General features: G+C 45.3%; 1 protein-coding gene across 1 annotated transcript; it reads right to left on the bottom strand.

Annotated features, from left to right (window-relative positions):
* Positions 1-3,881: 3,881 nt before the first annotated feature.
* On the bottom strand, positions 3,882-5,745 carry LOC137097448 (GTPase IMAP family member 9-like). The gene is made up of 3 exons (XM_067470582.1): positions 5,714-5,745; positions 5,487-5,560; positions 3,882-4,694 (listed from the first exon to the last, which is right to left on the bottom strand). The coding sequence occupies exons 1-3, from the start codon at positions 5,743-5,745 to the stop codon at positions 3,976-3,978; spliced, it is 825 nt and encodes a 274-aa protein (XP_067326683.1). The 3' UTR covers positions 3,882-3,975.
* Between the last annotated feature and the right edge of the window lie 20,011 nt (positions 5,746-25,756).

The following is a 25,756-nucleotide window of genomic DNA, read 5'->3' on the forward strand; positions in this document are numbered from 1 at the left end:
ATGTTCAACTGGATCAGTTCAAGTCTTTTGCTTCAGGCAGCAATGTTCAACAAAGGCTTACCCAAACCTTATGAATTTGGAGGTGCGGCTTCCTTGGGGCACACAGTGGGCCCTGCATGGCCTTTTCTCATTGTCCTGTAACCCCCCCCCCCCCCCACCCAATGAATTCCCTGAATGGCCCAAGTCCAGGCTATTGTCTGACTTCACCCCCTCAGACAAACCTGCCTTCCAGGTTCTGAGATCCCCTTCAGGAAAGTCTCTTCCCTCTCTTGGTCCCACAACCATCTCAAGCCTGGTTGGTGGGAACAAGAGAGAACTGGGCCTTCCTTCCTTCCTTCCCAGTGGCAAATGCCCCTCCATTCTGGAACTCCTTCTTCCCGGGGAAGCCAGAATGGCCCCCTCCCCGCTGTCCTTCCTTCCGGTGGCAGGTTACAACCTTCTTATTTGGGCAGGCTTTGAAAGAAGAAGGTTTTCATCACAAGTTCAGGGCTGCTGGTGTTTTTATGGGTTTCATCTCCATGGTTATTAATACTAATTATGTGTAAGGCTGCTTTAATATGTGTATGTTTGTATATTTGATATTGTATTGTAATGTTTCTAATGTTAGCCGCCTTGAGTCTCCGTATGGAGAGAAAATGCAGCATATAAAGAAACATAATAATAATAATAATAATAATAATAATAATTTCTGCAGCTTCTGTGATGGTTCATTTGTATTTTGATTCTGTAGCCCACTTGTCAATGGATGCCCAAAATCAGCAGCATCCACCGCGATCCTTTTTATTCTGGGCGTCGACCGAGCCAGTATAGACTTCGTTTTGGTTTGCTTCTCCATAGTGCTAATGGGTTTGCTGCTCTTGGTCCCACTCCTCAGCTGAGACCTCTCTGGCTTGGTTGGACCTGCTAGTAGTTACACTACCATCAGCACAGCTTTCAGCCTCCTTGGAGCAGTTAAGCCCCCACCACGACAAGGTGGCACTCATTGGGGAGCTGTACATGGATGACCCGAAGCTGTATGGGAAAACTGAAATTCAATCTCTGACTAACACTGTCTGAATCTTTAGCACAGATATCAACATGAAGTTTGGTTTGGACAAATGTTCGACTGGCATTGAAGAAGGGAAAAAATCATGGAAAGTGAGGACATAAATATGCCCAACGGCCAAACAATCAAGTGTCACCAGCCAGAGGCCTATAAATATCTGGGCATACTACAGCTGGACAACATCAAACATGAACAGGTGGAACCTGTGGTCAACAAAGGGTCAGAAAAATTCTCAAAAGCAAGCTCAATGGAGGCAACACCATCAAGGCCATAAACACCTGGGCCATACCTGTCATAAGATACACTGCTGGCATCGTAAACTGGACTCAGGCAGAACTGGACAATTTGGACAGAAAAACAAGAAAACTCATGACCATTCATCATTCATTAAATCCTCGCAGTGATGTGACCAGCTCTATCTGCCCAGGGAAGGATAGAGCTGGGGGCAGAGGACTCTTACAAGTCAAACAAGCAGTCGAAGAAGAAAAACATGATGCCACACACATTCCACTCAGGCTTCTCTATTCAATTGTGTTTTTGCTACTGGCAAGCCTTTTCCTGCAGCTTTTGCTCATCTCTCATTGGTTGTCATTTACTTCTGATCTTGGTCATTTGCTTAAACTTATGCTCAGTATTTTTTGGGGAAAGGACATTAAAGGTTGCAAAGAAAGAGTCCATGGTGTTCTATGTGGAGTATGTCTTTAGTAGTGTCTGTTGTATAGGTAGGGTGAGTGTTTTAGGTAGAGTTCTGTTTGTTGGAGTCGTCTTTTTGGTTTTCTTTCTGGGGTGGAACTAGATGGTTCCGAAGCAGTTTTGAACCATGCAGGAAAAAGTGGGAGGGGCAAATCCGAATTTGAACCACTTACCTTTTTTTTGTAAACATTCCATAATGTTCATATGTCTCCCAAGGTTATTTTAAATTTCAGAACCATTAAGCAACTTTGGTAAAGCCTAAACAGTTTTAAAATATTGTGGTTTCCCTTCACAGGAGATGCAAAGAGGGATGAGGTGGGCATGGCTAAGCACAGCCATTCTTGAAGGCCAGGACCCCAATGGATGATTGACCATTGTAGTTATTGATTGCAACTGCTGTTTTAATGTTTTACTGTAATATGAATTATGATATTTTACTGATTGTCTGTGATATTATGGTTGGAAACTGGCCTGAGTCCCTCAATAGAGGTGAGAAGACCGGTATATAAAACTTTTAAATAAATAAATAAAATAAATGGTAGAGATTGCAAAAGGCCCTGCTGTTAAACTACATTTCCCACACTGCCTTGCTGCTCATTAGCCAAACTGGCTGAGCAGTAGTCTTTGTCTAAATGTAAAATAAACTAATTGAATCTACACAGGTGTCTAAAGAGAAGGCAGCAAAGCAATAAGCAACCCTAACCCTTTCTTTTTCTGTCATCCCTGCAGTAAAGATACGTGTCCACCACAAAAGGGAGCCTCCATGACTCTCCACACCTTCCTTTTGAGCAAAACGTGTGTGTTGGCTCCTCATTGTTTGCCATTATTTGCCACCATTTGCCATGATTTTTCCTTTTTGTCATTTTTCTCTGGCAGGGATTGAACCCACAACCTTCTGCTTCTGGGGGCGGTGCGCTCTATTTGAGCCACAATTGCTCTGTAGTAAAATCAATTGGGAACTTATACTTCAGTGGGAAGCCAGTTCTTCTTTTCCTTGTAGTGGGGCCATTCCAGCCCAGATTCTCCCAAAACATGAAGACATTCCTTCCTTTATCCCTCCCTTTAGAGTCCCCTAGGATTGATGCACTGGGGAGTTTGGCTTGCCACGGTACTTTGGGAAACTACATCTCTCATGCATATAAAATTGCCTCAAAAGCTCTGTGTTTTTTCCTATGTGTTCCTACTTCCCATGTGTTATGTTGTCTCATTGTCTTGTGCTCCTGAGACCCCATTCCCTTCCCTTTGGTGGGAAACCGTGTTCCTGAGCCCAAAGAAGGGGGTCAGTCTAGATGTCCCTTGATGGGGTCTGTATATGATTTCTGTTCTCCCCCAAGTGTATGTGTGTCTGCCATTAACGAAGTGATTTCGAAGTTTTGGAAAGTTTTGAATTTTTTTTAAAAGGAAGTGACTTTAGAATCGAACCACCAGCCCCCCCCCCCCCTCCCCACACACACATCCGAAACGGGTTTTGAACCATTTTTTTTGGATCAACCAAGCCTAGTAGATAGATGTACAAAGTAATGTCTCTAGTCCATCAGGAGTCACAATCTGTTTATTTATTTCATGTATTCTCTCATAAGTGTTCAGAATAACTAATACAGGGTCATTTCAGAGTAGCAGAGAAATACATCACTGAACTTACAAACCGCACCTAATAATCAGGTACTGAATATTATAAAATCTGTGCCCAAAATCATACATCCCAAATATTCGTGGGAACAAATAAACTTATGGAAACAGAAGCTGTGGCAAATCAGTCATTTTTGCTACTCCCCTGAAACAATTAGGAACAATACTTGATTAATGAAATCATTGCAAAAATTGAATTAAATTTAAATGGAAATTTACAATATATGTAGATGGAGAGCGCTTTGGGATATTCCAGGAGCAGTGCCACCAGCAATTAGCCGCCGGCTGGTAAATAAACATTACATCCTATCCCTTTTCACACCTGATTGACAAAATATCTTATTTGGAGAACCATATGACCACTTGGATTTCTACAGGTATGAAAAATGGCTTATCCTGTTAGAACATATGCTGATAAATGTTGTCCTAGGGTTAAAAATGAAATATGAGGCGCTGGTTTATCATTCAGTATGCTCCTTACACACATTCTTACACGGATATGCATTTGGTTAATACTGTTTCCTTTGTTTTCTGAGGGGTTGTGCCTACTAAAAGTATTACCAAGGTGTGTTTTGGATTTTGTGTAAAAAGCAACATGATTGTGTCTATTAGAGTATGTTGCATGAGCCTTGGTTCTCTTCTGTCAATTTTTCATTCTCCATCTTCAGCTTTCTGTTCTCCCTTTGCAGGCGTTGGAATTCTTCCACCTGTTTTCGGTCTCTGGCTAGCATCTCTTCAGTGTAATGGGGGGCCTTGTTCTTGTTCTTTTCCACCATGTCATCTATCATGCCAAGCAGCTCTTCCACCTGCTCTTCCTTCTCCTCACCTTGAGCCCTGTTGTTGAAAGCAAGGTAACGGTACCCACATCTCTCAATCTGCTTCTTAAGATCTGCATCTCCTTCATTTATGAATGTTTTCAAAGACTTTTCTTCCAGATCATCTTTGCGGGTGAACAGAATGATCAAATAATCCTTTGCCTCAAGGCTAAAAATATTTTGGATTATTTGAGCCACTTTTTTTTCTTCCTCAGTGAAACGACCCACTTGCATGACTTGTATAATTGCATGTGGACCTGGATAGCAATGTTTTACGCACTTTTCAACTTCCATGGAAATGTCTTTCTCTGCTTCATTGGGGTCAAAAAACCCAGGCGTGTCAACAACCACAATCTTCCTACCATCAATCATAGTCTCATTCCTTTGACACTGGGTTGTCACTGATGTGGGGGATGTGGCAGACGTAAACTTCTTCTCCCCCAGGATGGTGTTTCCTGTGGCGCTCTTCCCGGATCCAGTTTTCCCCACGAGGACAATCTTCAGTTCAGCGTCTGAAACAAGGGAAGGAACAAGAGAAGAAGCTGTCAGGCAAGGGGAACTCACTTTAACTAGTCTGACCCATCCTTGCGAACTAGACCCCATGAAGCAAGGTGGCAAACGAGGGGTTATTCTGCTGGAATAAAGGTATCCTGGGGGCTCTGCCTGGCCACCCCTCCCCAACTCCCAGGCTTCAGGTGAGCTCTCTTTTCCTTCCTGTTTCTCTTGGAGCTCTCCCTCCTTGCGCTTGGGCAGGTCAGGCAGAATGGGAGGGACTGGCCTGCGTGAACAGGAAGGCCTCTCTCTGCACAGAATGCCTGACACCCGGGTCCCAGCTCCACCTCATGCCTAGGCGAGAGGGCCTGGTGGAGGGGCGCCTCCTGGCATCCTCTGACCTGGCCTATGGAGGGCCCTGGCAGTCCATTGCCCCCACCTCTGGGATGCAGCCCCCCTCTGCCATGGGGCAGGGAAGGACTTGTGTGGCTCCACAGAAAGGCCAAGGACTGCATGGTTCCATGGGCAGAGCTGTGGCTTTGCTGAGCTATTCAGGATTGTGCCCTTTTCTTATGGGACATTCCTCACAAAGGTACAACGTACACCTTTTGGTAGATAATACAGATAGGCTTGATTGGGTGCAATGAAGGCCCCATCTACACAGCCCTATAACTCAGTATGTGATCCCAGGTGATCTGCTTTGAACTGGATGGTATGAATCTACGCTGTCCTATAATCCAGTTCAGAGCAGATACTATGGATGTTATGTGGCAGGGGAGATGGGGCCTGAGCCTTTGCCATTCAATTCTCACCTTCACTCCATTCCATGTCTGCCATATTCTTAATGCAATGGTACGATAGATTTCTGTGCTCAGGATTTCTCAATCTGAAAGAGAATGAAAACAGGAAATCAGGGAAAGCATGGAAGGGCCAAGCAGTTTGGCTTTACATTCAGCTGCAAGCCCCATTGTGCCCCCCACCCCCAATTCAGGAGAAAAAAGAGCGCATTCTGCCACTTCCTCCTGCCCGCCTGCCAAACCTGGCATCAAATACCTTGAAGGTGCTCGACATCCGGCAGTCCCATATATTCAGCCAAGATTGCATTCTTAATGTAAACATAAACAAGCAATCCACCTCATTTTCATGAAAACTGGCTTTCATCTGTGATGAGCGGCACCATTTTATTCAAGGATGGCTTTAGAATAGATTTCTTTATGCTTTATTATCTGCAAATGTTGGATTTCTATCTCTGTCTTACATTCCTGACTTCCTGGGATCTCGCCAAAAGTGACTCAGGCTCAAAGTGGTTGTGAGTGGCAAAGATTTACAAAAGTGCAGGAAAATCCCCTGAAATCCATAAAGATGGCAACTGGCCCTTTGTTGGCACTTCCATTTGGAGTCCACCACCTTCCCACTAAGTACACTCTTTCCTGTTCTCAGCTGCCCAACTGTTTCCGCTTCCTCCTGTGGCTGTCAAGCTGATTGTACCTTCCAGAGACTCTAGGGATGAGAGACCCCCCAAGACCCCCTTGTATTCTGTCACGTATCGCAGTGCCAGGTTATAGGACAGTATAGACCAGGCCTCCTCAAACTTTTGAAACAGGGGGCCAGGCCACCTGTTGGAGGGCCAGATTGTTGTTTGTTGTTCATTCATTCAGTCGTTTCCAACTCTTTGTGACTTCCTAGCCGGATTATAATTTGAAAAAAGCACGAATGAATTCCTATGCACACAACACGTATCTTATTTGTAGTGCAAAAAACGCTTAGAAACAATACAATTATTGAAATGAAGAACAATTTTGACAAATATAAACTTATTGGTATTTCAAGGGGAAGTGTGGGCCTGCTTTTGGCTGATGGGATAGGACTGTTGTTATTGTTGCTGTGTGCTTTCAAATAATTTCAGACTTAGGTTGACCCTGAGCAAGGGCTGGGGAAATGATCTTGGAGGGCTGCATCCGGCCCCCGGGACTTAGTTTGAGGACCCCTGTCATAGAGGCTCCGCAGCGGGGGATTTAGTTCCCCGGTAAACCAGGGTGGTCGTAGTTGTTGTTCTTTTAACCCCCCTCCCTGGCCTGGCAGGAGGACTCCCGTGTGCTGTGGGGCGCCAGTCCTAAAAGCACACGGGGCGCATCCTGGCGTGAACGGCGTGGAGTGTCCCGATGCGCCCTCCCGGGGAGACTCACCTGGGTCCCGCCCTGCCAGCAGCGCCTTCCGCCTCTGCCTCTGCCTCGCCTCCAGGTGAACGCCGCCTCCTCGGAGGAGCGGGACCGGTCTTTATACTGTCGAAGCGCTTTCGCTTTCCCGGGCCACTTCTCCCTGGCCAATGGAGGCCCAGGGGGCCACCGGGATCCAATCACCCTTCTCGGGGGGGGGGGGGGGGAAGGGGAGGACATCTGAGGCGACCCCTCCTCTGCCTCCGCCCCTCCCTGGGCAGAAGAGAGGCGGCAGCGGTGCAGGCGGGAGGCCAGAGCCAAGCCCCGAGCCAGCGAGGGAGCACCGGCACCGGCACCGGAGGAGCAGACCAGGTACGGGCGGGTCACTTCCTTGCCTGGCTGTAAGGGGGGGGGGCTCTCTCTCACGATCCCCGGGCGGGCGGGGTCACCCTGGGACCAGCCAAGGACCACCCTGCCGGGGCCAGCACGCAGAAGGCGGCGCAGCATCGCTCCCCTTCCTGGAGGGTGGTTTTTATTTATGGTGTCAGAACAACTAGTGAAATTATATTACATTTCTAACAGAAACAAAGAAAACAAGCAAGTTACAAAATTTGTGAGTTTGGTAGTGGATTAAATGTCCTTTGACCAGTATCTGGCCCCTTGGAGTGCCTCTGGTGTTGGCGCAAGGAGGTCCTCCCTTGTGCATGTGGCAGGACTCAGGGTGCATTGCAGCAGGTGGTCAGTGGTTTGCTCTTCTCCGCACTCGCATGTTGTGGATTCCACTTTGTGGCCCCATTTCCTAAGGTTGGCTCTGCATCTCGTGGTGCCAGAGCACAGTCTGTTCAGCGCCTTCCAAGTCACCCAGTTTTCTGTGTGCCCAGGAGGGAGTCTCTCATCTGGTATCAGCCATTGGTTGAGGTTCTCGGTTTGAGCCTGCCACTTTTGGACTCTCGCTTGCTGGGGTGTTCCAGCGAGTGTCTCTGTAGATCTTAGAAAACTATTTCTAGATTTAAGTCATTGGCGTGCTGGCTGATACCCAAACAGGGGATGGGCTGGAGATGTCTCTGCCTTGGTCCTTTCACTATTGGCTGCTGTTTCCCAGCGGATATCAGGTGGTGCAATGCCAGCTAAACAGTGTAATTTCTCCAGTGGTGTAGGGCACAGACACCCCGTGATAATGTGGCATGTCTCATTAAGAGCCACATCCACTGTTTTAGCGTGATGAGATGTGTTCCACACTGGGCATGCATACTCAGCAGCAGAGTAGCACAGCGCAAGGACAGATGTCTTCACTGTATCTGGTTGTGATCCCCAGGTTGTGCCAGTCAGCTTTCGTTTGATATTGTTTCTAGCACCCACTTTTTGCAGGAGCCGATTGGATGGCGCGCGCGTGCTCACCCTTACAACCGGCCTCTGCGCACCATCCGGCTCCGGCTCCTGCGCCCTCCTCCTCCTCCTCCTCCTCCCAGCTGTGTTGCAGGAAGTGTCAGGAGGAGGAGGAGGAGGAGGAGGGCGCAGGAGCCGGAGCCGATTGGATGGCGCGCGGAGGCCGGTTGTGTGAGTTTTCAGGGCTGTATGTATGACCATGTTCCAGAAGCATTCTCTCCTGACATTTTGCCCACATCTATGGCAGGCATCCTCAGAGGTCTGTTGGAAACTAGGCAAATTGAGTTATCTAATATCTATGGAATGTCCAGGGTGGGAGAAATGAAAGCCATTCAATGCTAATCAAGGTGACCATTACTGCAACATTCACACTTACAAAATGTTTTGTAAATATTAACGAAATTTCGTAAATAACAAAACATTTTTTTGGAAAGTTTTGTAAATATTTTAAATATCGAAACAAAAAAACACCCCAATTACAAATCGATTTTAGAAACAATTTTTTTCTTGATCAAACAGGCCTAATGGCTATGGCTGTTGAAGTCACTAATTACTACTGCCCTTCGGTGCCTATCAAAGTTCTCGGGGGAGGAGAAGCAGAACTCTTCATTTGGGGGCTTGTACACAGAGGTGATGGTGATGTTATTCAGCTCTACTGTTATAACCTCGATGTTGTTTTCTTCAGTGTTGTGGGCACTGCTGACTTGGAGGCCTGATTTGACAAAGACGGTGCTTCCATACTGCGCATGTGGTCTTTCCGCTGCTAAGACCATTCCTGGAACTTGGGGTCGTTTCTGTTGTTCATCCCTGTGTGCTTCTTGGACACACAGCACATCGCATTTCTTATCTCGGCACAGTTCATAGAGCAGTTGTTCTTTGGCAGCTGACATGCCTTCGATGTTGATAGAGATTATTGTCATGGTTGGTCCTGAAAAGGACCGTTGGTTGTTTTGCTTGCTTGTTTGCATGCTGGTCTCTTCTGTGGTGAGAGAATTGGCCGTCTACAAAGACGTTGCCTGGAGGGTGGTTGTAGTACTTTAATTACCTGTTGGCAGGCATGTAGCCAGGGAGGGGGGGGGCAGCTTGAGGGGCTTCAGCCCCCCCCCCCCGAAATTCTCATGGTGGTCCGCGAGAAGGCCTTACTGGTACATTATTTAAACTGTTATGTTTATTCCTATCATGATCTGATCACCATGCTCAATATATCCCATATGCATGGGGGTATTATTGGGGTAACGATACAAAAGGTTTGCTAGAATAGATCCTCAGCCCCCCCCCCCCCCCCGAACCAAACTCCGCACCCCCCGAATCAAAATCCTGGCTACGGGCCTGCCCATTGGGTTGCTCTTTACTTTTGATTTAAAACCCTCCTACTAGATACATCCTCTGTTCATGTCCAACATTTATTTTTAAAGTTTTAACTATTACATCTGGCCCAGCCATCGGTTTTTAAATTCTTGTGTGTTATTGTCTACTTGTGAGTTATAATAATTGTATTGTTTATTTTGCTTATTGTTTTTGATGTGCTGTTCGGCTTGGCCTCGTGTAAGCTGCTCCGAGTCCCTTGGGGAGATGGTGGTGGGGTATAAATAAAGTTTTATTATTATTATTATTATTATTATTATTATTTATTCCTTCAGTCACTTCCAACTCTTCTTTGTGACCTGCTGGACCAGCCCAGGCCAGAGCTCTTCCCTGTCGGCTGTGGCCACCCCCAGGGTCTCCTTCAAAGTCAAGCCAGTCACTTCAAGCATCCCATCCATCCATCTTGCCCTTGGTTGGCCCCTCTTCCTTTTTCCTTCCACTTTCCCCAGCATCATTGAATTCTCTAAGTTTTCCTGTCCCCTCATGATGTGGCCAAAGGACTTCATCTTGACCTCTCATCTCCTTCCCTCCAGTGAGCAGTCAGGCTTTATTTCCTGAAGTCTGGACTGGTTGGAATTTGGATCTTCTTGCGGTCCAAGGCACTCTCAGAACTTTCCTCCAGCACCACAGTTCAAAAGCATCTCTCTTCCTTCACTCAGCCTTCCTTCTGGTCCAGCTCTTGCATCCGTAGGTGACTATGGGGAATACCATTGCTTTAACTATGCGGATCTTCATTGCCAGTGTGATGTCTCTACTCTTCACTGTTTTATCGAAATTGGTCATTGCTCTCCTCCCAAGAAGGAAATGTCTCCTGATTTCCTGGCTGCAGTCTGCGTCTGCAGCCATCTTGGCACCTAGAAATACAAAGTCTGTTGCTGCCACCATAGAATCACAGAATCATAGAATCAAAGAGTTGGAAGAGAGCTCATGGGCCATCCAGTCCAACCTCATTCTGCCAAGAAGCAGGAATATTGCATTCAAATCACCCCTGACAGATGATCATCCAGCCTCTGTTTAAAAGTTTCCAAAGAAGGAGCCTCCAACACACTCTGGGGCAGAGAGTTCCACTGCTGAACTCTCTGCCCCGGATGGCCATCTGTCAGGGGTGCTTTGAATGCAATATTCCTGCTTCTTGGCACAATGGGGTTGGACTGGATGGCCCATGAGGTCCCTTCCAACTCTAGAATTCTATAAGGACTCCAAGATCCTTTTCACACGTCTTGGTCTCAAACCAGGCATTGTCCCCGATTCTGTATCGTTGCATTTTGTTTTTTCTGCCTAAGTGGTGTCTCTTGCATCTGTTCTTGTTGAACTACATTGTGTTAGTTTTGGCCAATTATCTCTCTAATCTGTCAAGATCGTTTTGTATCCTGCTCCTGTCCTCTGGAGTATTGGCTCTCCCTCCCAACCATGTTTTCTCCCTCTATTTGCCAGTTCTCAATCAGTCTGGTTGCCATCATCTTGACATTTTTGATGTTTAACTGTAATCCAGCTTTTGCCCTTTCTTTTCGCTTTTGGCCATCAAAGTGGTATCATCTGCATATCTAAGGTTGTTAATGTTTCTTCCAGCAATTTTCACCCCACCCTTGCATTTGTCAAGCCCTGCACCTTGCATGATGTGTTCTGCATACAAGTTGAATAGGTTGGGTGAGAGGATGCAACCCTGCCGTATACCTTTTCCAATCTTGAACCAGTCTCTTGTTCCAGGGTCAGTTCTGACTGTTGCTACTTGGTCCTTATACAGATTCCTCAGGAGAGAGACAAGGTGATTTGGTATGCCCAGACCACCAAGAACTTGCCACAATTTATTATGATCCACACAGTCAAAGGCTTTAGAATCTACATAAATAAAAATGTAATGTTCGTTTGTGGGATTAACAGAACTCAAAAACCACTGGACGAATTGACACCAAATTCGGACACAAGACACATAACAACCCAATGTATGCCCTTCACACAAAAAAATGATTTTGTCATTTGGGAGTTGTAGTTGCTGGGATTTATAGTTCACCTACAATCAAAGAGCATTCTGAACCGCACCAACGATGGTATTGAACCAAACTTGGCACACAGTTATCCCATAACCAACAGAAAATACTGGAAGGATTTGGTGGGCAGTGTCATTTGGTTTTGGAATTATAGTTCACCTACATCCAGAGATCACTGTGGACTCAAACAATGATGGATCTGGACCAAACTCTACACAAATACTCAATATGCCCAAATGTGAACACTGGTGGAGTTTGGGGATAATAGAATCTTAACATTTGGAAGTTGTAGTTGCTGGGATTTATAGTTCACCTAAATCACAGAGCATTCAAAATCCCACCAGTGATAGAATTGGGCCAAACCTCCCACACAGAACCCCCATGACCACCAGAGTGGGCCATAGCAACGCGTGGCAGGGGACGGCTAGTAGTCAATGAAACAGAAATAGATGTTTTTCTGAAATTCCCTGCCTTCCTCCATTATCCAGCTGATACTGGCAATTTGGTCTCTCGTTCCTCTGCCTTTTCTAAACCCAGCTTGTGTATGTGGCGACTCTCTCTATATAGAATGTCTGCAATTGAAGGCTCCACTGTGCATTTGAAAGCTTTGTTCCACAGGTATTCCCATTTATCAAGATCTACATTTCTCCCTAGATCTTTTGCCCATGAAATCATGGAGGTTTTCACTTAGTTGTCTTCCAGGTTAAAACGTAAGATATATTTGTACAATGGCTATTCAACCTTTTCCCGCTTTTTCTAATATAGTTTCCAGTTCAGATTTTTAAAGGCAACCCCCCCCCCTCTTTTTGGTCCTTTTAAAACCTATAATTGGTGATATCAGAAACAGTGTTTCATACCTAGTTCACCTTTCCCCTCAGGGCCCGTTGGCCGCATTGTGTCCGAGTTCCCCATGTGTCCTTACTTCTTCCTTGGAGTCTCGCAATGGCTTCTACTCGTCTCAGCTAGAGGGGTGTTTTGGTTCCATGCCTAACTTCTACCTGTTCCAGACATCTATGAGACTTCCTCTAATTACATGGTTGCTAAAATCCTTATTTAGTTTCTCTCCTTCATACCATAGGTATGTGTGCCACCCAAAACTTAGTCTGTGTCCTTCCAGATTAAGTAGGTTTACATTCTTTAGTTGTATCCAATCTCTAAGCCGTCTTACGCAGGCAGCTTCATAATCTCATCTCATCTCATCTTTAATTACTTATTAATCGCCCTCCATCCGAGATGCTCCAGGTGATTTACACTGCAGAAATTACACAGGATAAAACACATACATACAAATATTAAAATTAATAATAAGTTTTTAAGTCTGGTAAATTTAGTTCCTCCCCTCTCTTTGGCATCAATTAAGTTCTTGTATGCAATTCTACTTTTCTCCCTGCACAAACGAATTTCATGATGCCCCTTTTCCATAGATTAAGATTTTGGTTCCTTTCATGATGAGTATATTCTGAAATTAAAAAATCGTTTTGGAGAGCATCATCATCTTGATTATGGCTACCCTGCCATGTTAATGGTAGTTTCTGCCAGTTATCCAGGTTTCTTCTGTTCTTTGCCCATGTCTTTTCATAGTTATCTTGAAATAAGTTGATGTTTTTGCTCGTAATCCTTATTCCTAGATATTTTATCTTCGGAAGTACCTTACGTTCAGCCAGCCTCTTCTAGCTTCCTAATCATTTTGATGTCTATATTTGGTTTGTTGACCGAAATAAAGGCTACTGACTGACTGACTGACTGTAATATATTTGGATTTGTCTTTATTTATTTTAAATCCTGATACCTCACCTTACAATTTGATTACCTCTAATAATTTCAGAAGACTCTTTGTTGGGTTAGATATAATACAAACTGTGTCATCTGTGTTATGAATAACTTTCCCACATTGGAAAAGAATGACTTTTCAATGACTTTGAAGCATAGGTTCTTTTGATTGCAATTTCCAGTGTGAGAGGGTAGATCAGATTACAGAAAAACATTTAGACAAAGAATGACATTGGACAGACAGACATACAGATTCTATGCAACCACATTGGATTTGCAATTACATTGGTTAACAAACAAACAAAGGGGAGTTACATTTTCACTCAGCATTCGCACCACATGTACACACATTCATCCTCAGGCATTCAAATATTACCGCATCCTTTTCCCCCTCCTTGGAGAAGCACCTTTTAGGCCAGACCCTGCTTTCCTGGAGCCTGGCAATGCATAGTTCCAGAACGCCAAAACTTCTTCCCCTAAGCGCAATGCCAAGGGCAAGATCTCTGTTTTCCATACAGCAGAACCTGACTCCCTGCACAAAATCTAAGACTGCAAAAGCGCCCTCCTTCTTCCTCTTCCCTTGAGAAAGAAGCCCCAAAGTGACCAGGCTGCTCCCGTGCAGATCTGCCACTCTCCATAGGTACATTGTCTCTCTCCTTCCCATGGAGCAGAGCATGGCGGGTGGAACAGACTCCTCAGGTCGGTCACACTTTGAGCATTATTAGACTGAGTCTTTCATAGGAATATTCTGTTGATGTCATCCCAAAGTTGCAAATGAGTGATAGACGTCTTCCATTCTGGATCCATCTCAGTTTTCTGGCCAGATGTCGATCTTCTTGATTGCTGTTGATGATAGGCCTGGGTAACAACGGAAAAATTTGTTTCTAAAATCAATTCGTTTTTTGGGGGTTTTTGCGTTTCGTTATTTAAAATAATTACAAAATTTTCCTTTAAAAAAGTTCGATATTTATGAAATTTCGTAAATGTGAAAAAAATTACAAAACAATAACGAATCGATTTCCGAAACAATAACGAATCGATTTCCGAAACAATAACGAATCGATTCGTTAATGGCGGAAGCGACCGCGCAATACGCTAAAAAACCTCCAAATGGGACAGGGGGAACTTCTGAAGCTTAATTAAACCAAAAACAACTATAAAAACCCTTAGAAAACCAAAACCAACTATAAAACTTGCCCCAGACATGCGGAAATAATAACGAAACGACCTCAAAACGATAACGAAACGAATACAATATCAAAATACAAAGCATTTACGAAACGATTTAAAAATTCGTTTTTTAAAAAAATTGCTCCAGACAGGTTCGTTATCGTTTTGTAATTGAAAAATTAACGAATTTTTTAACGAATTACGAATTAACGAAACGAAACCGCCCAGCCCTATGTTGATCTTATGTTGACTTCCTTCTTAACATAAGGAATTTTGCAAATATTTCCTTAACTTGAAAGAAACATTGTCACAGTTCTTATCAATTCTCATTAGCAGGTTTTGATCACAGTTTCAGCAAGCAGGTAGTTAAGTCATTGCAGGCATAATATCATACTGGTGCTTCCAAACTTATTAACTCCATTCATACATCCTTCCATTCTTCCATTCATTCCCACACATCATATTAAATTCATATTTGTCAAATCTGCACATTGAATTTCTTGTGATACCTGCACATGTTCTAGCTTTAATTTCCTGACCTCTTACTTTGAATCCTCCGATTTGCTTGTCCTCTCTGATTCTTATGCTTAGAATTTCCAATCATTGAGAAGAAAGGGGAATACTTCTCAATGATCTTAACACTTCTTGGTGCTAAAACAGGTACTTTTGGGACCAACTGTTCTGTGTGCCCCCAAGACATTGCTTGGCACCAAAACCTAGGTTACACCATTGCTGCAGGTGAAGCATTTTGGGAGCTGGTGTGGCAAAAGATCTGGAGCACAGAAAGCTGATGGGCTTGAGTGCTGTGGCCCCAAGCAGCCCTTTCTCCAGTCTGTCTCAAGGATGTTCCTCCATCTCCCTCTGGCTGGTGGATGGAGTCACTGGCCAGAGTGCCCATGCCCTCCCTGACCTCCCGATGCCTATATAGGGCAGCTGACTAAGGAAAAGGAACAGTGGAAGATCGAGTGGACGATCGAGTGGATGTCTCCTATGTTGCAGCAGCTCCACTGACTGCCGATCTGCTTCCGGTCTAAATACAAAGTGCTGGTTATTACCTAAATAACCAGCACTTTGGGCCCTAAACAGCTTGGGCTCAGACTATTTGAAAAACCTCATCTTCATATATAAAGCAACATGAGCACTGCGTTCAGCCAGGGAGGCCCTCCTCTCGGTCCCACCCCATCTCAAGTGTGGCTGGTGGGAACGAGAGAAAGAGCCTTCTCCGTGATTGCTTCCCCTCCCCACCTCTGGAACGCCTTCCCTAAAGAGTTAGAAATGGCCTACTCTTTCATCTCCTTCAAAAAGCTATTAACACACATTATGCAATTTAACTTACAGAGAGGAGAAGGAATAAGTACATCTATTTGCACTTTACCTAGCTGCTAGCATCCACCTAGTTAAATTGTTGTTTTCCATCTCTCCCCCAACAATTTTTGCTGAATTTTAGGGATTTTAAATTATATTTTAGGGATTTAATATGTTAATTATGTGGATTATTTCATGTCTTGTTTATTTATGTCCATTTATAACTTGCTGAGTTGTTCTCGATTCGTTTATTGATTTGTTTACATATTACTGTCAGCATTGAATGTTTACCATTGTGTATTTCATTGTGAGCCACCCCGAGTCCCTTCGGGGAGATAGAGCAGGCTATAAATAAAGTTTCATTCCATTTCATTTTCTTGTGGTCAAGAGGAGAGAACATGCAGGTGGCTAATTGGAAGTCCAACTCCACCACTCTGTTCCCAGCCACAGACCCTTCCTCAGCCTTGGTTTGCCAATCAACAGTGAAATGAGAATATCTCGCAGCCTTTTAAAGACAGTGGGCTGTTTTTCATGTTTGGCAATGATGTGGATAATGACCATTGGAGTCAAATGCCCAGCAATGGGACTCGAACTCTCTGTACTGACCAGGAGGAAGGTGTGACCATTCCAACCCCCCTGCCACATACACCTTTGGAAGGAAAGGGCACATCCATCCATGGCAGGCATACTTGTTCTTCTTCTTGTTGTGTTCCTACAAGTCATTTCCAACTTAGAGCCACAGTGGCACAATGGGTTAAACCCTACCGGCTGAACTGCTGACCTTAAGGTTGGCGGTTCAAATCTGCGAGACAGGGTGAGCTTCCCATGCGGGGACATGGGAGAAGCCTCCCAGCAGGATGATAACACAGCCGGGCGTCCCTGGGCAACAACTTTGTGGATTGCCAGTTCTCTCACATCAGAAGCGACTTGCCTCAATTCGCTTCTGACACGACAAAAAAAATTCCAACTGAAATGAGCCTAAGGACTTCATCCCATGGACTTAGGACTCCATTTCCATGTGCTTTAGAAACAGGCCACAGGAGTCTCATGGAGGTCATCAGATGATGTAAGGGCACTTCTGGTGGGATTCCATGGGGCTATGTTCCCTCAGTGACCGGAAACAAAGCCCTAAGTTTGTCTTCAGGAGTCAGGTAACATCAGGTCAAAGAGAGAAAGCAGAGGAAAGACAGACCTCGGTGGGGAAAGGACGTGAGATGGCTGGTCATCCCAGAAGAGGGTTCCGTCCCTTTTACCCCGCTTTCCCTTTGTTTGTGGGATGAAGTCCTAAAAGGAACTGGCCATGGGGTTTTCTTGCCAAGGTTAGTTCAGAGTGAGAGTTGCCATCACTGCCTTCTTCTCTGCCTAATATTTTGGCCAAAAACCCCAAAGTATTTCTTCCTTCTCACATTTCCTTGTGTGCAGAACTCAGCTGGCATTTCCAAGTGCATATGGCGTGATGGCAGAGCCTATGGCCTGTCTTTTGGTTTTCTCTTTTCCTTATTTGTCTATGAAGGAACGCAGTGACATTGGATCAGAATACAGATCACTGCTTCCATCACTCCTAGAGAAGTATTCTAAATTATCTTAATCTGTGCAAGGAGCCCCGGTTCATCATGGAACAACCCCTGCCTTATTCCTGATGGCATCACCCATTCGTTCACAGGTCAAACGAGAGATCGCTCCCTTCCTTCTCTGATTCTTTTCCAGTTCTGGAATCTGTCAGAATGGCTGATAAACAAAGAAAGGGAGATGGTAAGTCCTTCATTCCTGATGCTTCCCTAAAAAACAACCATTATCTTAACAAGGCAGCCATGAGAATTAGAGTCAGTGCAACATAAAAGGAGCAACATAAAAACCACCTTGAATATTAATGAATATAATACCACATTGATTTTGGAAAAAGTGGATTTGATCGGTTTAAACACTTAGATAGCTTTTGAGTTGGGGCCCTTAATGTGTTAGCTTGCATTTGGTTAGTTACGATTTGGTTTTTTAGGTTACAGACTTAGTAATTCATCTTAACTCTTGTCCTAGATTAATTTTGGTCATATATTAGGCTTCTGCAATCAATTAAAAATGTTTCAATAATCATTACTAAATTAGGGGGGTGCCAGAAAATTGTTTCTAAAGTGTTTTGAAACTATCATAAGGGGTCCTTTAATGAAATAACAATTTTATTGCTATTTTTTCATTAAGTAACTGGGGAAGGTTCTGGGGCTTCTTTCTTACACATTTTTAGAGCTGTTGGGATGATGAAACTTGCTACAATGGTAGAACACATTTACCACTGTTACCCCTGCCTCCCAAGTGTCAGAACGTTTCAATCATCCATCGATTTTATGGGGAATTTTTTGGTTTTTGCAAAAAACGTTTTTTTAAAAACCTACGTGAGAGAAGAGAGATCTGGTGAAGAAGAGCAACTAATGATTGTGGAAGGTAGGAATTAAGAGCTGTAGTGTACTGAGCATGAACCTTCTACTAACCTCACCTATAGTTGAGTGGGACCTAGGAGCAGGATCAGAATGTTACCTAGCATTCCTCTCTCCTCGTGACTTCATCCCATTCCATCCCATATTGCACCAGTGTCCTGAGGCAGGAGGGGACAACCCTCTGACTGCTTTGCTCTTGGCAGAATCATCTGTCTTCGGAATCTCCTTTGTGGGTGACTCAAGGGGAAAGCCATCTTGAGAAGAGATGAATGATTCCCTCTCTCTGGAGTGGTTATCTTAGTTGGCTGAGGGCAAGCTGATAGAAGGAGGCATTTGTAATAAGTGGGAGGCATGCAGGGGAAAACAACGCCTCTGCCTCGGAATATCGCGTCATATGTACAAATCTAAAGAATTAGATCCAACATATGACATAATAATGACATTTTGCACAGGCCTATGATATGTGTGTGTGTGTGTACATTTTACATATGTAAAGTTTCTCTCTCTTTGTTTGCTTGCGTTGTCCTTGCTTCTTCATTTTAATTGTGAACTAAACTCTTTTGTTCAAAATCAATAAAAATGGTAGAAATGAAGGAGGAGGCAGGAAGAAATGTGCCGGCGAAAGAAGGATGTTCAGAAGGAAGGCCAAGGGACAGGGTGCCAAGCGACGCGAGAGAAGAGAGATCTGGTGAAGGAGAGCAACCAATGATTGTGGAAGGTAGGGTGAAGAACTATAGCGTACTGAGCATGAACCTTCTACATGCTAACCTCACCTATAGTTGGGTGGGACCTGGTAGCAGGATCAGAACGTTACCTAGCATGTTTCTCTCTTCGTGACTTCATCCCATCCCATAATAGACCAGCGTCCTGGGACTGGGGCAGGAGAGAACCCTCTTAATGGTTTGCAGTTGGCAGAACAATCTGTCTTAGGGAGCTCCTTTGTGTGTGACTCAAGGGGAAAGCCATCTTGAGAGGAGACGAGAGATTCCCTCTCTCTGGAGTGGTTATCTTAGTTGGTCAAGGGCCTGCTGATAGAGGGAGGCATTTATAAGAAGGGGGAGGCATGCAGGGGAAAACACAAAACAGCACTACTACACCTAATCAAATGACCTACCTGCTACTTTGCAGTTCTGGGTGCCTATATCTGATGAAGGGTGCTCAGGACAGACGTGGGATTCCTTTGTTCTCTTAGTGATGCTCCCCTGGGCTGTTGCTTCCATTCCCAACAGAACTCAGGGGTGCAAACGAGGCAGGAGGAGATTGGCTGATGGTGACTAAATGGTACAAAACAAAGATGACCATTATCCCCCAGTTTATTTGTAATAGCAATAGAAACACTAACCAAAATTATGAGGAATACAGTACTCCCTCACTATATCGCGGTTTGCTTATTGAGGACTCGCTGTTTCATGGGTCCGCAATGAGCGGGGGGAGCCAAGTGCTGGGACTTACCCTGGGGCTTGTCTCCAGGCTCTTCAGCAGTGGCCTCCTCCTCCTCCTCGCCACCTCCGCTGCTTCCCGCTCCTTCCTCGGCCTCAGTCCAGCCTGGCAGTCCACCAACGGCGCCCAAGGGACCTCCGAGGTGGGGAGCCACAGAAATGGCAAAGAGGACAAAGCCACTGCTGAGTGGGCGGAGCATCCCTACTTCACAAATTTTCACTTATCGTGATCACCCACGATAAGTGAGGGAACACTGTAGCACCAATTGGACAGGATATAAAATAGAAAAGGAAGGTGGAAAAAAGGAAGAAATAAACCTGAATCTCTTTGCCGATGATGCAATGATTATTACCAATCAACCGTTAATCATGATAAAAGGTATGATAAAAAATGGGAAGAGTTTAAGACTATATCAGGATTATTCATTAACATCAAAAAGCCAGCGATACTACGTCTTAACACCCCACCAAGGGAACAACTGGAGATTAGGAAAATATCAGGATTAAAATTAGGATCAAAGAAGCTAAAATATTTAGGAGTGTGGATATATAAAAATCCAAATAGTTAAGGGGAATTACAAACAAAAATGGAAAGTAACAGAGAAACATCTTAAGAATTGGGAAGGGAAAACCTTCACAAGAGTGGACAGAATAAGGGCATTGAAAAGGTTCATAATACCCAAATTATTATATATATTCCAAATATTACCAAATACAGAAGAGATGAAGACGTTAAAGACATGGGACAGAAGAATAAAAATATGGGCAGTTGGAGGGAAAAGACCCAGAATAAGGGACAAATGGTTCAATGCAAAAGAGGAAGAGGGAGGCTGGGGGATCCCAAGATTAGAAGTCTATCACGATGCATTTCAAATCCAAAGATTGTTGGAAATACAGTATACGGGGGGAAAATGGGTAAATGTGGAGAAGATAATCTATATAAATAAAAATGTAATGTTCGTTTGTGATACCATCAGAACTCAGAAACCACTGGGGCAATTGACACCAAATTTGGACACTATGTCCCTAACAACCCAATTTATGTTCTCCACTCAAAAAAAGCAACAAAAACAAAAAGCAGAAAGGACTTCTAACCTGCATGTCCACAAAGAAGAAACTGCATGTCTACAGAGACCCATGACCGCGCCCCCTCCTCCTCCTCGCGGGGAAACAGCTGGCCTTTAAAGCCAGGCGCACACGGCCACACACACACACACACAAGCAAGTGGAGGGGAAGCTTGGCACATGAAGCCCCTTCTCTTCCCCTCCCATGTCAGGAGAGCAGTCTCCTCCTTTCCCCGTTGGAAGAGGAAAGGGTGGATGAGTGCCACAAGCAGCAACGGAGCCTCTGCGCAAGGGAGGAGGAGGAGGAGGCGAGGAAGGTCCACGGTGCTTGAATGAAGGACCTTCCTTCTCTCCCTCCCTTCCCTTCTTTCCTCCCTTTTCTTCCTTCCTTCCTTCTCCTTCCTTTCCTTCTTTCCCTCCTTCCCTTCCTTCCTTCTTCCTTTCCTTCCTCCCTACCTCCCTTTCCTCCTTCTTTCCCTTTCTTCATTTCCCGCCACAGCAACGTGTGGCGGGTACAGCTAGTAAATAATATTAAAGAAAAGGAAATAATATTTAGAGAATGGAAGAGGAGAGAGGAAACAGAACTTAATGAACCCTTTAAAAGAACATTAAAAGTGTGAGAAAAAAAAGAAGTTAAATCCTAGCAATGAGAATAACATAGCAACTACATGGCAAATTAATTATAATAATGATGAAATTATAGGCAGAACATTGAGATTAATTGAAAGTAGAGGGAAAAGGTTAATGGAGGATTTGCATACAAAGGATGGAAACCCTGTAGAAAAGTGGTTCTCAACCTGGGGGTCCCAACCCCCAGGGGGGTCGTTTGGCTATTTTGGGGGGTTGCGAAGCCACCTTGGCTGGCCCAGCGCCCTCCAAAATGGCTGCCAACCTCCCCCCCCCCCCCAGCCAGCCAAATGGCAAAGTCAATGGGATTTTGGCCTGCATCAAGAGGAGCCTAGTGTCTAGATCTAAGGAAGTAATGCTACCCCTCTATTCTGCTTTGGTTAGACCACATCTGGAATATTGTGTCCAATTCTGGGCACCACAATTCAAGAGAGATATTGACTCTAAGCTGGAATGTGTCCAGAGGAGGGCGACTAAAATGATCAAGGGTCTGGAGAACAAGCCCTATGAGGAGCAGCTTAAGGAGCTGGGCATGTTTAGCCTGAAAAAGAGAAGGCTGAGAGGAGATATGATAGCCATGTACAAATATGTGAGAGGAAGCCACAGGGAGGAGGAGGGAGCAAGCTTGTTTTCTGCTTCCTTGGAGACTAGGGCACGGAACAATGGCTTCAAACTACAAGAGAGGAGATTCCATCTGAACATGAGGAAGAACTTCCTGACTGTGAGAGCCGTTCAGCAGTGGAACTCTCTGCCCCAGAGGCTCCTTCTTTGGAAGCTTTTAAACAGAGGCTGGATGGCCATCTGTCAGGGGTGATTTGAATGCAATGTTCCTGCTTCTTGGCAGAATGGGGTTGGACTGGATGGCCCATGAGGTCTCTTCTAACTCTTTGATTCTATGATTCTATTATTCCCCCTCCCTGGTGAATTTCAGGTGACTAACCAGGGCTTTGACACAAAAGCAGTTCCATCCTTCAGGGAGCCCTCCTCCAAAAGTTAGCAAAGGTCCCGGAAGGTGTGGAAACGGGGGCTGAGGCTGTCCCTGTGTTATTATTATATTATTATTATTATTAACTTTATTTGTACCCCGCTAGCATCTCCCGCAGGACTCGATGCGGCTTACACGGGCCGAAGCCTCAAAACACAATACAATAGAAAACATAACACAACAATAAACAAGCAAATCAAACAATTAAGCAAAATAACCACAATGACAATACATCAAGACACTATTAAAACTGGTTCGGCCAGCGCAATGGGGTACAGGGTTAAAAGTGCTGAGATGGCAGGAGGAACGTGGGATTAAGTGCGGTGTGCAGCAACATTAGTTGTGCTAAAATGCATCTAGGACTTGGGATGGGGATTCCTAATCTGCGAAGGCACATCGGAACAGCCAAGTTTTTAGGTTCCTTCTGAAAACTGCCAGAGTAGGGGCCTGACGAAGCTCTTTTGGAAGGGCATTCCAAAGTCGGGGGGCCGCCACAGAGAAGGCCCTGTCTCGCGTCCCCACCAAGCGCGCTTGCGACGTGGGTGGGATCATGAGCAGGGCCTCCCCAGATGACCGGAGCGAGCGTGTGGGTTCGTAGATGGAGATACGGTCACGCAGGTAGGGTGGTCCCAAACCGTTCAGGGCTTTGTAGGTGAGCACCTGCACCTTGAATTGGGCTCGGAAAATAAATGGCAGCCAGTGGAGCTCCTTGAACAAGAGGGCTTTTGTGTGCAAACGCTTAGCCTCGGGACAGCCGCCTCGCCTCAGCATTTGACCCTCCGCTGCCTCTCCAAGCGAGAGGAAGCAGCAGCGGCGGCGGCAACCCTGAGAGCCGTCTCCTCTTTGCTCTGCTCTGACTGCTGGGACCTCCACCTCCCTGCCTTTTTCCCTCAGTGTGGGTTTCTCTCTCTCACTCCGTCTCCTTGCCGACGCCCCCCCCCCCAGCTTTGCCTAAAAAACTCTCGCTTCACCCTCCTTCTCCTCTTCTTTCTTGCTAGCCCAGACCCACAACGTTTTAGCCAGAGACAGATCTCTCTGTGCAAAGGCACAGCAAACCCCCCATATAAAAAACAGAAGAGAGCCTCCTCTTCCCTTGTGTATCTATCTATCCCCCTTTCTCTTCTCTAGGGAGGGGAGGGGAAAGAGAAGAGCCCAAAGGCAGGGGGAGAGGAAGACACACACTATGTCGCTTTTGTCAAAGGCTTTCATGGCCAGAATCACTGGGTTGTTGTAGGTTTTTCCGGGCTATATGGCCATGGTCTAGAGGCATTCTCTCCTGACGTTTCGCCTGCATCTATGGCAATCATCCTCAGACATAGTGAGGTCTGTTGTTTTGCTGTTGTAATTTTTGAGTAACAGAGAGTAAACAATCAGGCACATCAAATCACTTCTCAACAACAACAACAAAAATTCCCCCAGGCACTTCTAAGCCATTAAATGCTAATCAAGGTGGTCAGTTGAAACAGTCACACCTAGCTCCAGCAGACAAGAGTCCTTTGCCCCACCCTGGTCATTCCACAGATATATAAACCCATTTTCCTACTTCCAACAGACCTCACTACCTCTGAGGATGCTTGTCATAGATGCAGGCGAAATGTCAGGAGAGAATGCCTCTAGAACATGGCCGTATAGCCCGAGAAAACCTACAACAACCCTCTGTCGCTTTCTCTCTCTCTTAACACACACAAAGGAGAAGGAGGAAGGGGAGGGGGGAATTAAAAGGACATAAGGCTGTTTATCACTAACATGCTGCCTCAACTCAGACCTTAAAAGGAGTACTGCAAACGCATGGTCTTCGTCAATTTCACGTCTGAAACCCTAAAACTAAATGGCACAAAACAAAGGGAGGAAGGAGGGGAGGCAGGCAGCGAAGAAAGACCGGGTTTGGAGGTGGAAAGAGAGAGAAAATAATAAAGGGGGAACCTAGAAGGGTTGAGAGAGAGGCAAAGGAGGGCACTCACGTGAAGAAGAAAGGTGCTTGGGCTGCTCCTCCTTCCTCCTAGCATTTCCCCCCCCCCCGCCCCCCACACTTCTTTTGACCGGGTTAAGGAGCGAGAGAAAAAAGGAGCCAGGGCGAGAGGTTGGAGGGGGGCAAACGGTGCCTGGCTTGGTTGCCTTCTTTTGGGTCGCTCGCGCGCACCTTCCTCTCCCCAGTTCTTCCCACTTCCCCCTTTCCTACATCAGTTTCCCCCCTCTTTTCCAACACCCCCTTTCCACCCCTTTCTTCCCTTTTTCTAGTTTTCCCCTTCCTACCCCAGTGTTTACTATACCCAGCCCCTGTGTCCCACTATTCCAGCCTTCTTTCCACCCCAGCCTTTCCCAGGTCCCAGGCTCTCTTTTCTATTTCAGTTTGCCCCTTTCCCTACTACAGTTTCCCATTTTCTCAGCCCATTTCTTGCCCCAGTCTTTCCCATTTTTCCAGCCCCCTTCCCCACCTCAATCTTTCCCACTTGCCCCCTTGCCACTTCAATCTTCCACCATTCCAGGCTCCCCTTTGCATCCCCGTCTTGCTCATTTTGCAGTCTTACTTTCCCCATTCCAATCTTTTCCAGCTGCTCCTCTTCACCACCCCAATTTCCCCAGCTTTTCTCAACCCCCCCCCCCCCACACACACACTAGACTGGAGACTTTCCTACTTTTCCTGCCCCTCTTTTCATCCCAATCTTTCCCAGATTCCAGCCCCCCTTTCACACCTGAGTCATTCCCCCTTCCCACCCCAAATCTGTCCTACTTTTTCAGCTACCCCCTTTCCACTTCATTTCCCCACTTTTTCAACCACCCAATCCCAACCCTTTCCCACCCCCTTCCCAAATTTTTCTCCCTTTTTCTTATTCATATACACACAGCATTTCCCCCAAAATGTATACCATAGTGAAAATAAACTAGAATAATGGTTTAATCAGAGTTGGACAGTCTTATCTTAAATTACAGTTTTATGTAAATATTCGAAAACATTTAACCTACAGATGCCTCACTTATGTAGTTTTATTGGTATCTATTTTTATTTGGAAATTTACCAGTAGCTGCTGGATTTCCCACCCTTGGCTTATACTCGAGTCAATAAGTTTTCCCGGTTTTTGTGGTAAAGTTAGGTGCCTTGGCTTATATTCAGGTCGGCTTATATGGTAAGTCCAATACCATCTTTGGTGGAACTCACTAATTGCAGGAGAAACTGTAACTCCCTCATGTCTGAACATATTTTCTTCAAACTTCCCAATGCCAAGGTCTATTTTCCCCAAGTCTCTCCAGTATTTTCTGTTGATCGTGGGAGTTCTGTATGCCAAGTTTGGTTCAATTCTATTGTTGTTGTAGTTCAGAATTATCTTTGATGGCAGGGGAACTATACATCCCAACAACTTCCAAATGTCAGAAAAATAACTCCAAAATTCTCCAGTAA

Source organism: Anolis sagrei, chromosome 6, assembly GCF_037176765.1.
Source record: "Anolis sagrei isolate rAnoSag1 chromosome 6, rAnoSag1.mat, whole genome shotgun sequence".
Taxonomy (NCBI): domain Eukaryota; kingdom Metazoa; phylum Chordata; class Lepidosauria; order Squamata; family Dactyloidae; genus Anolis; species Anolis sagrei.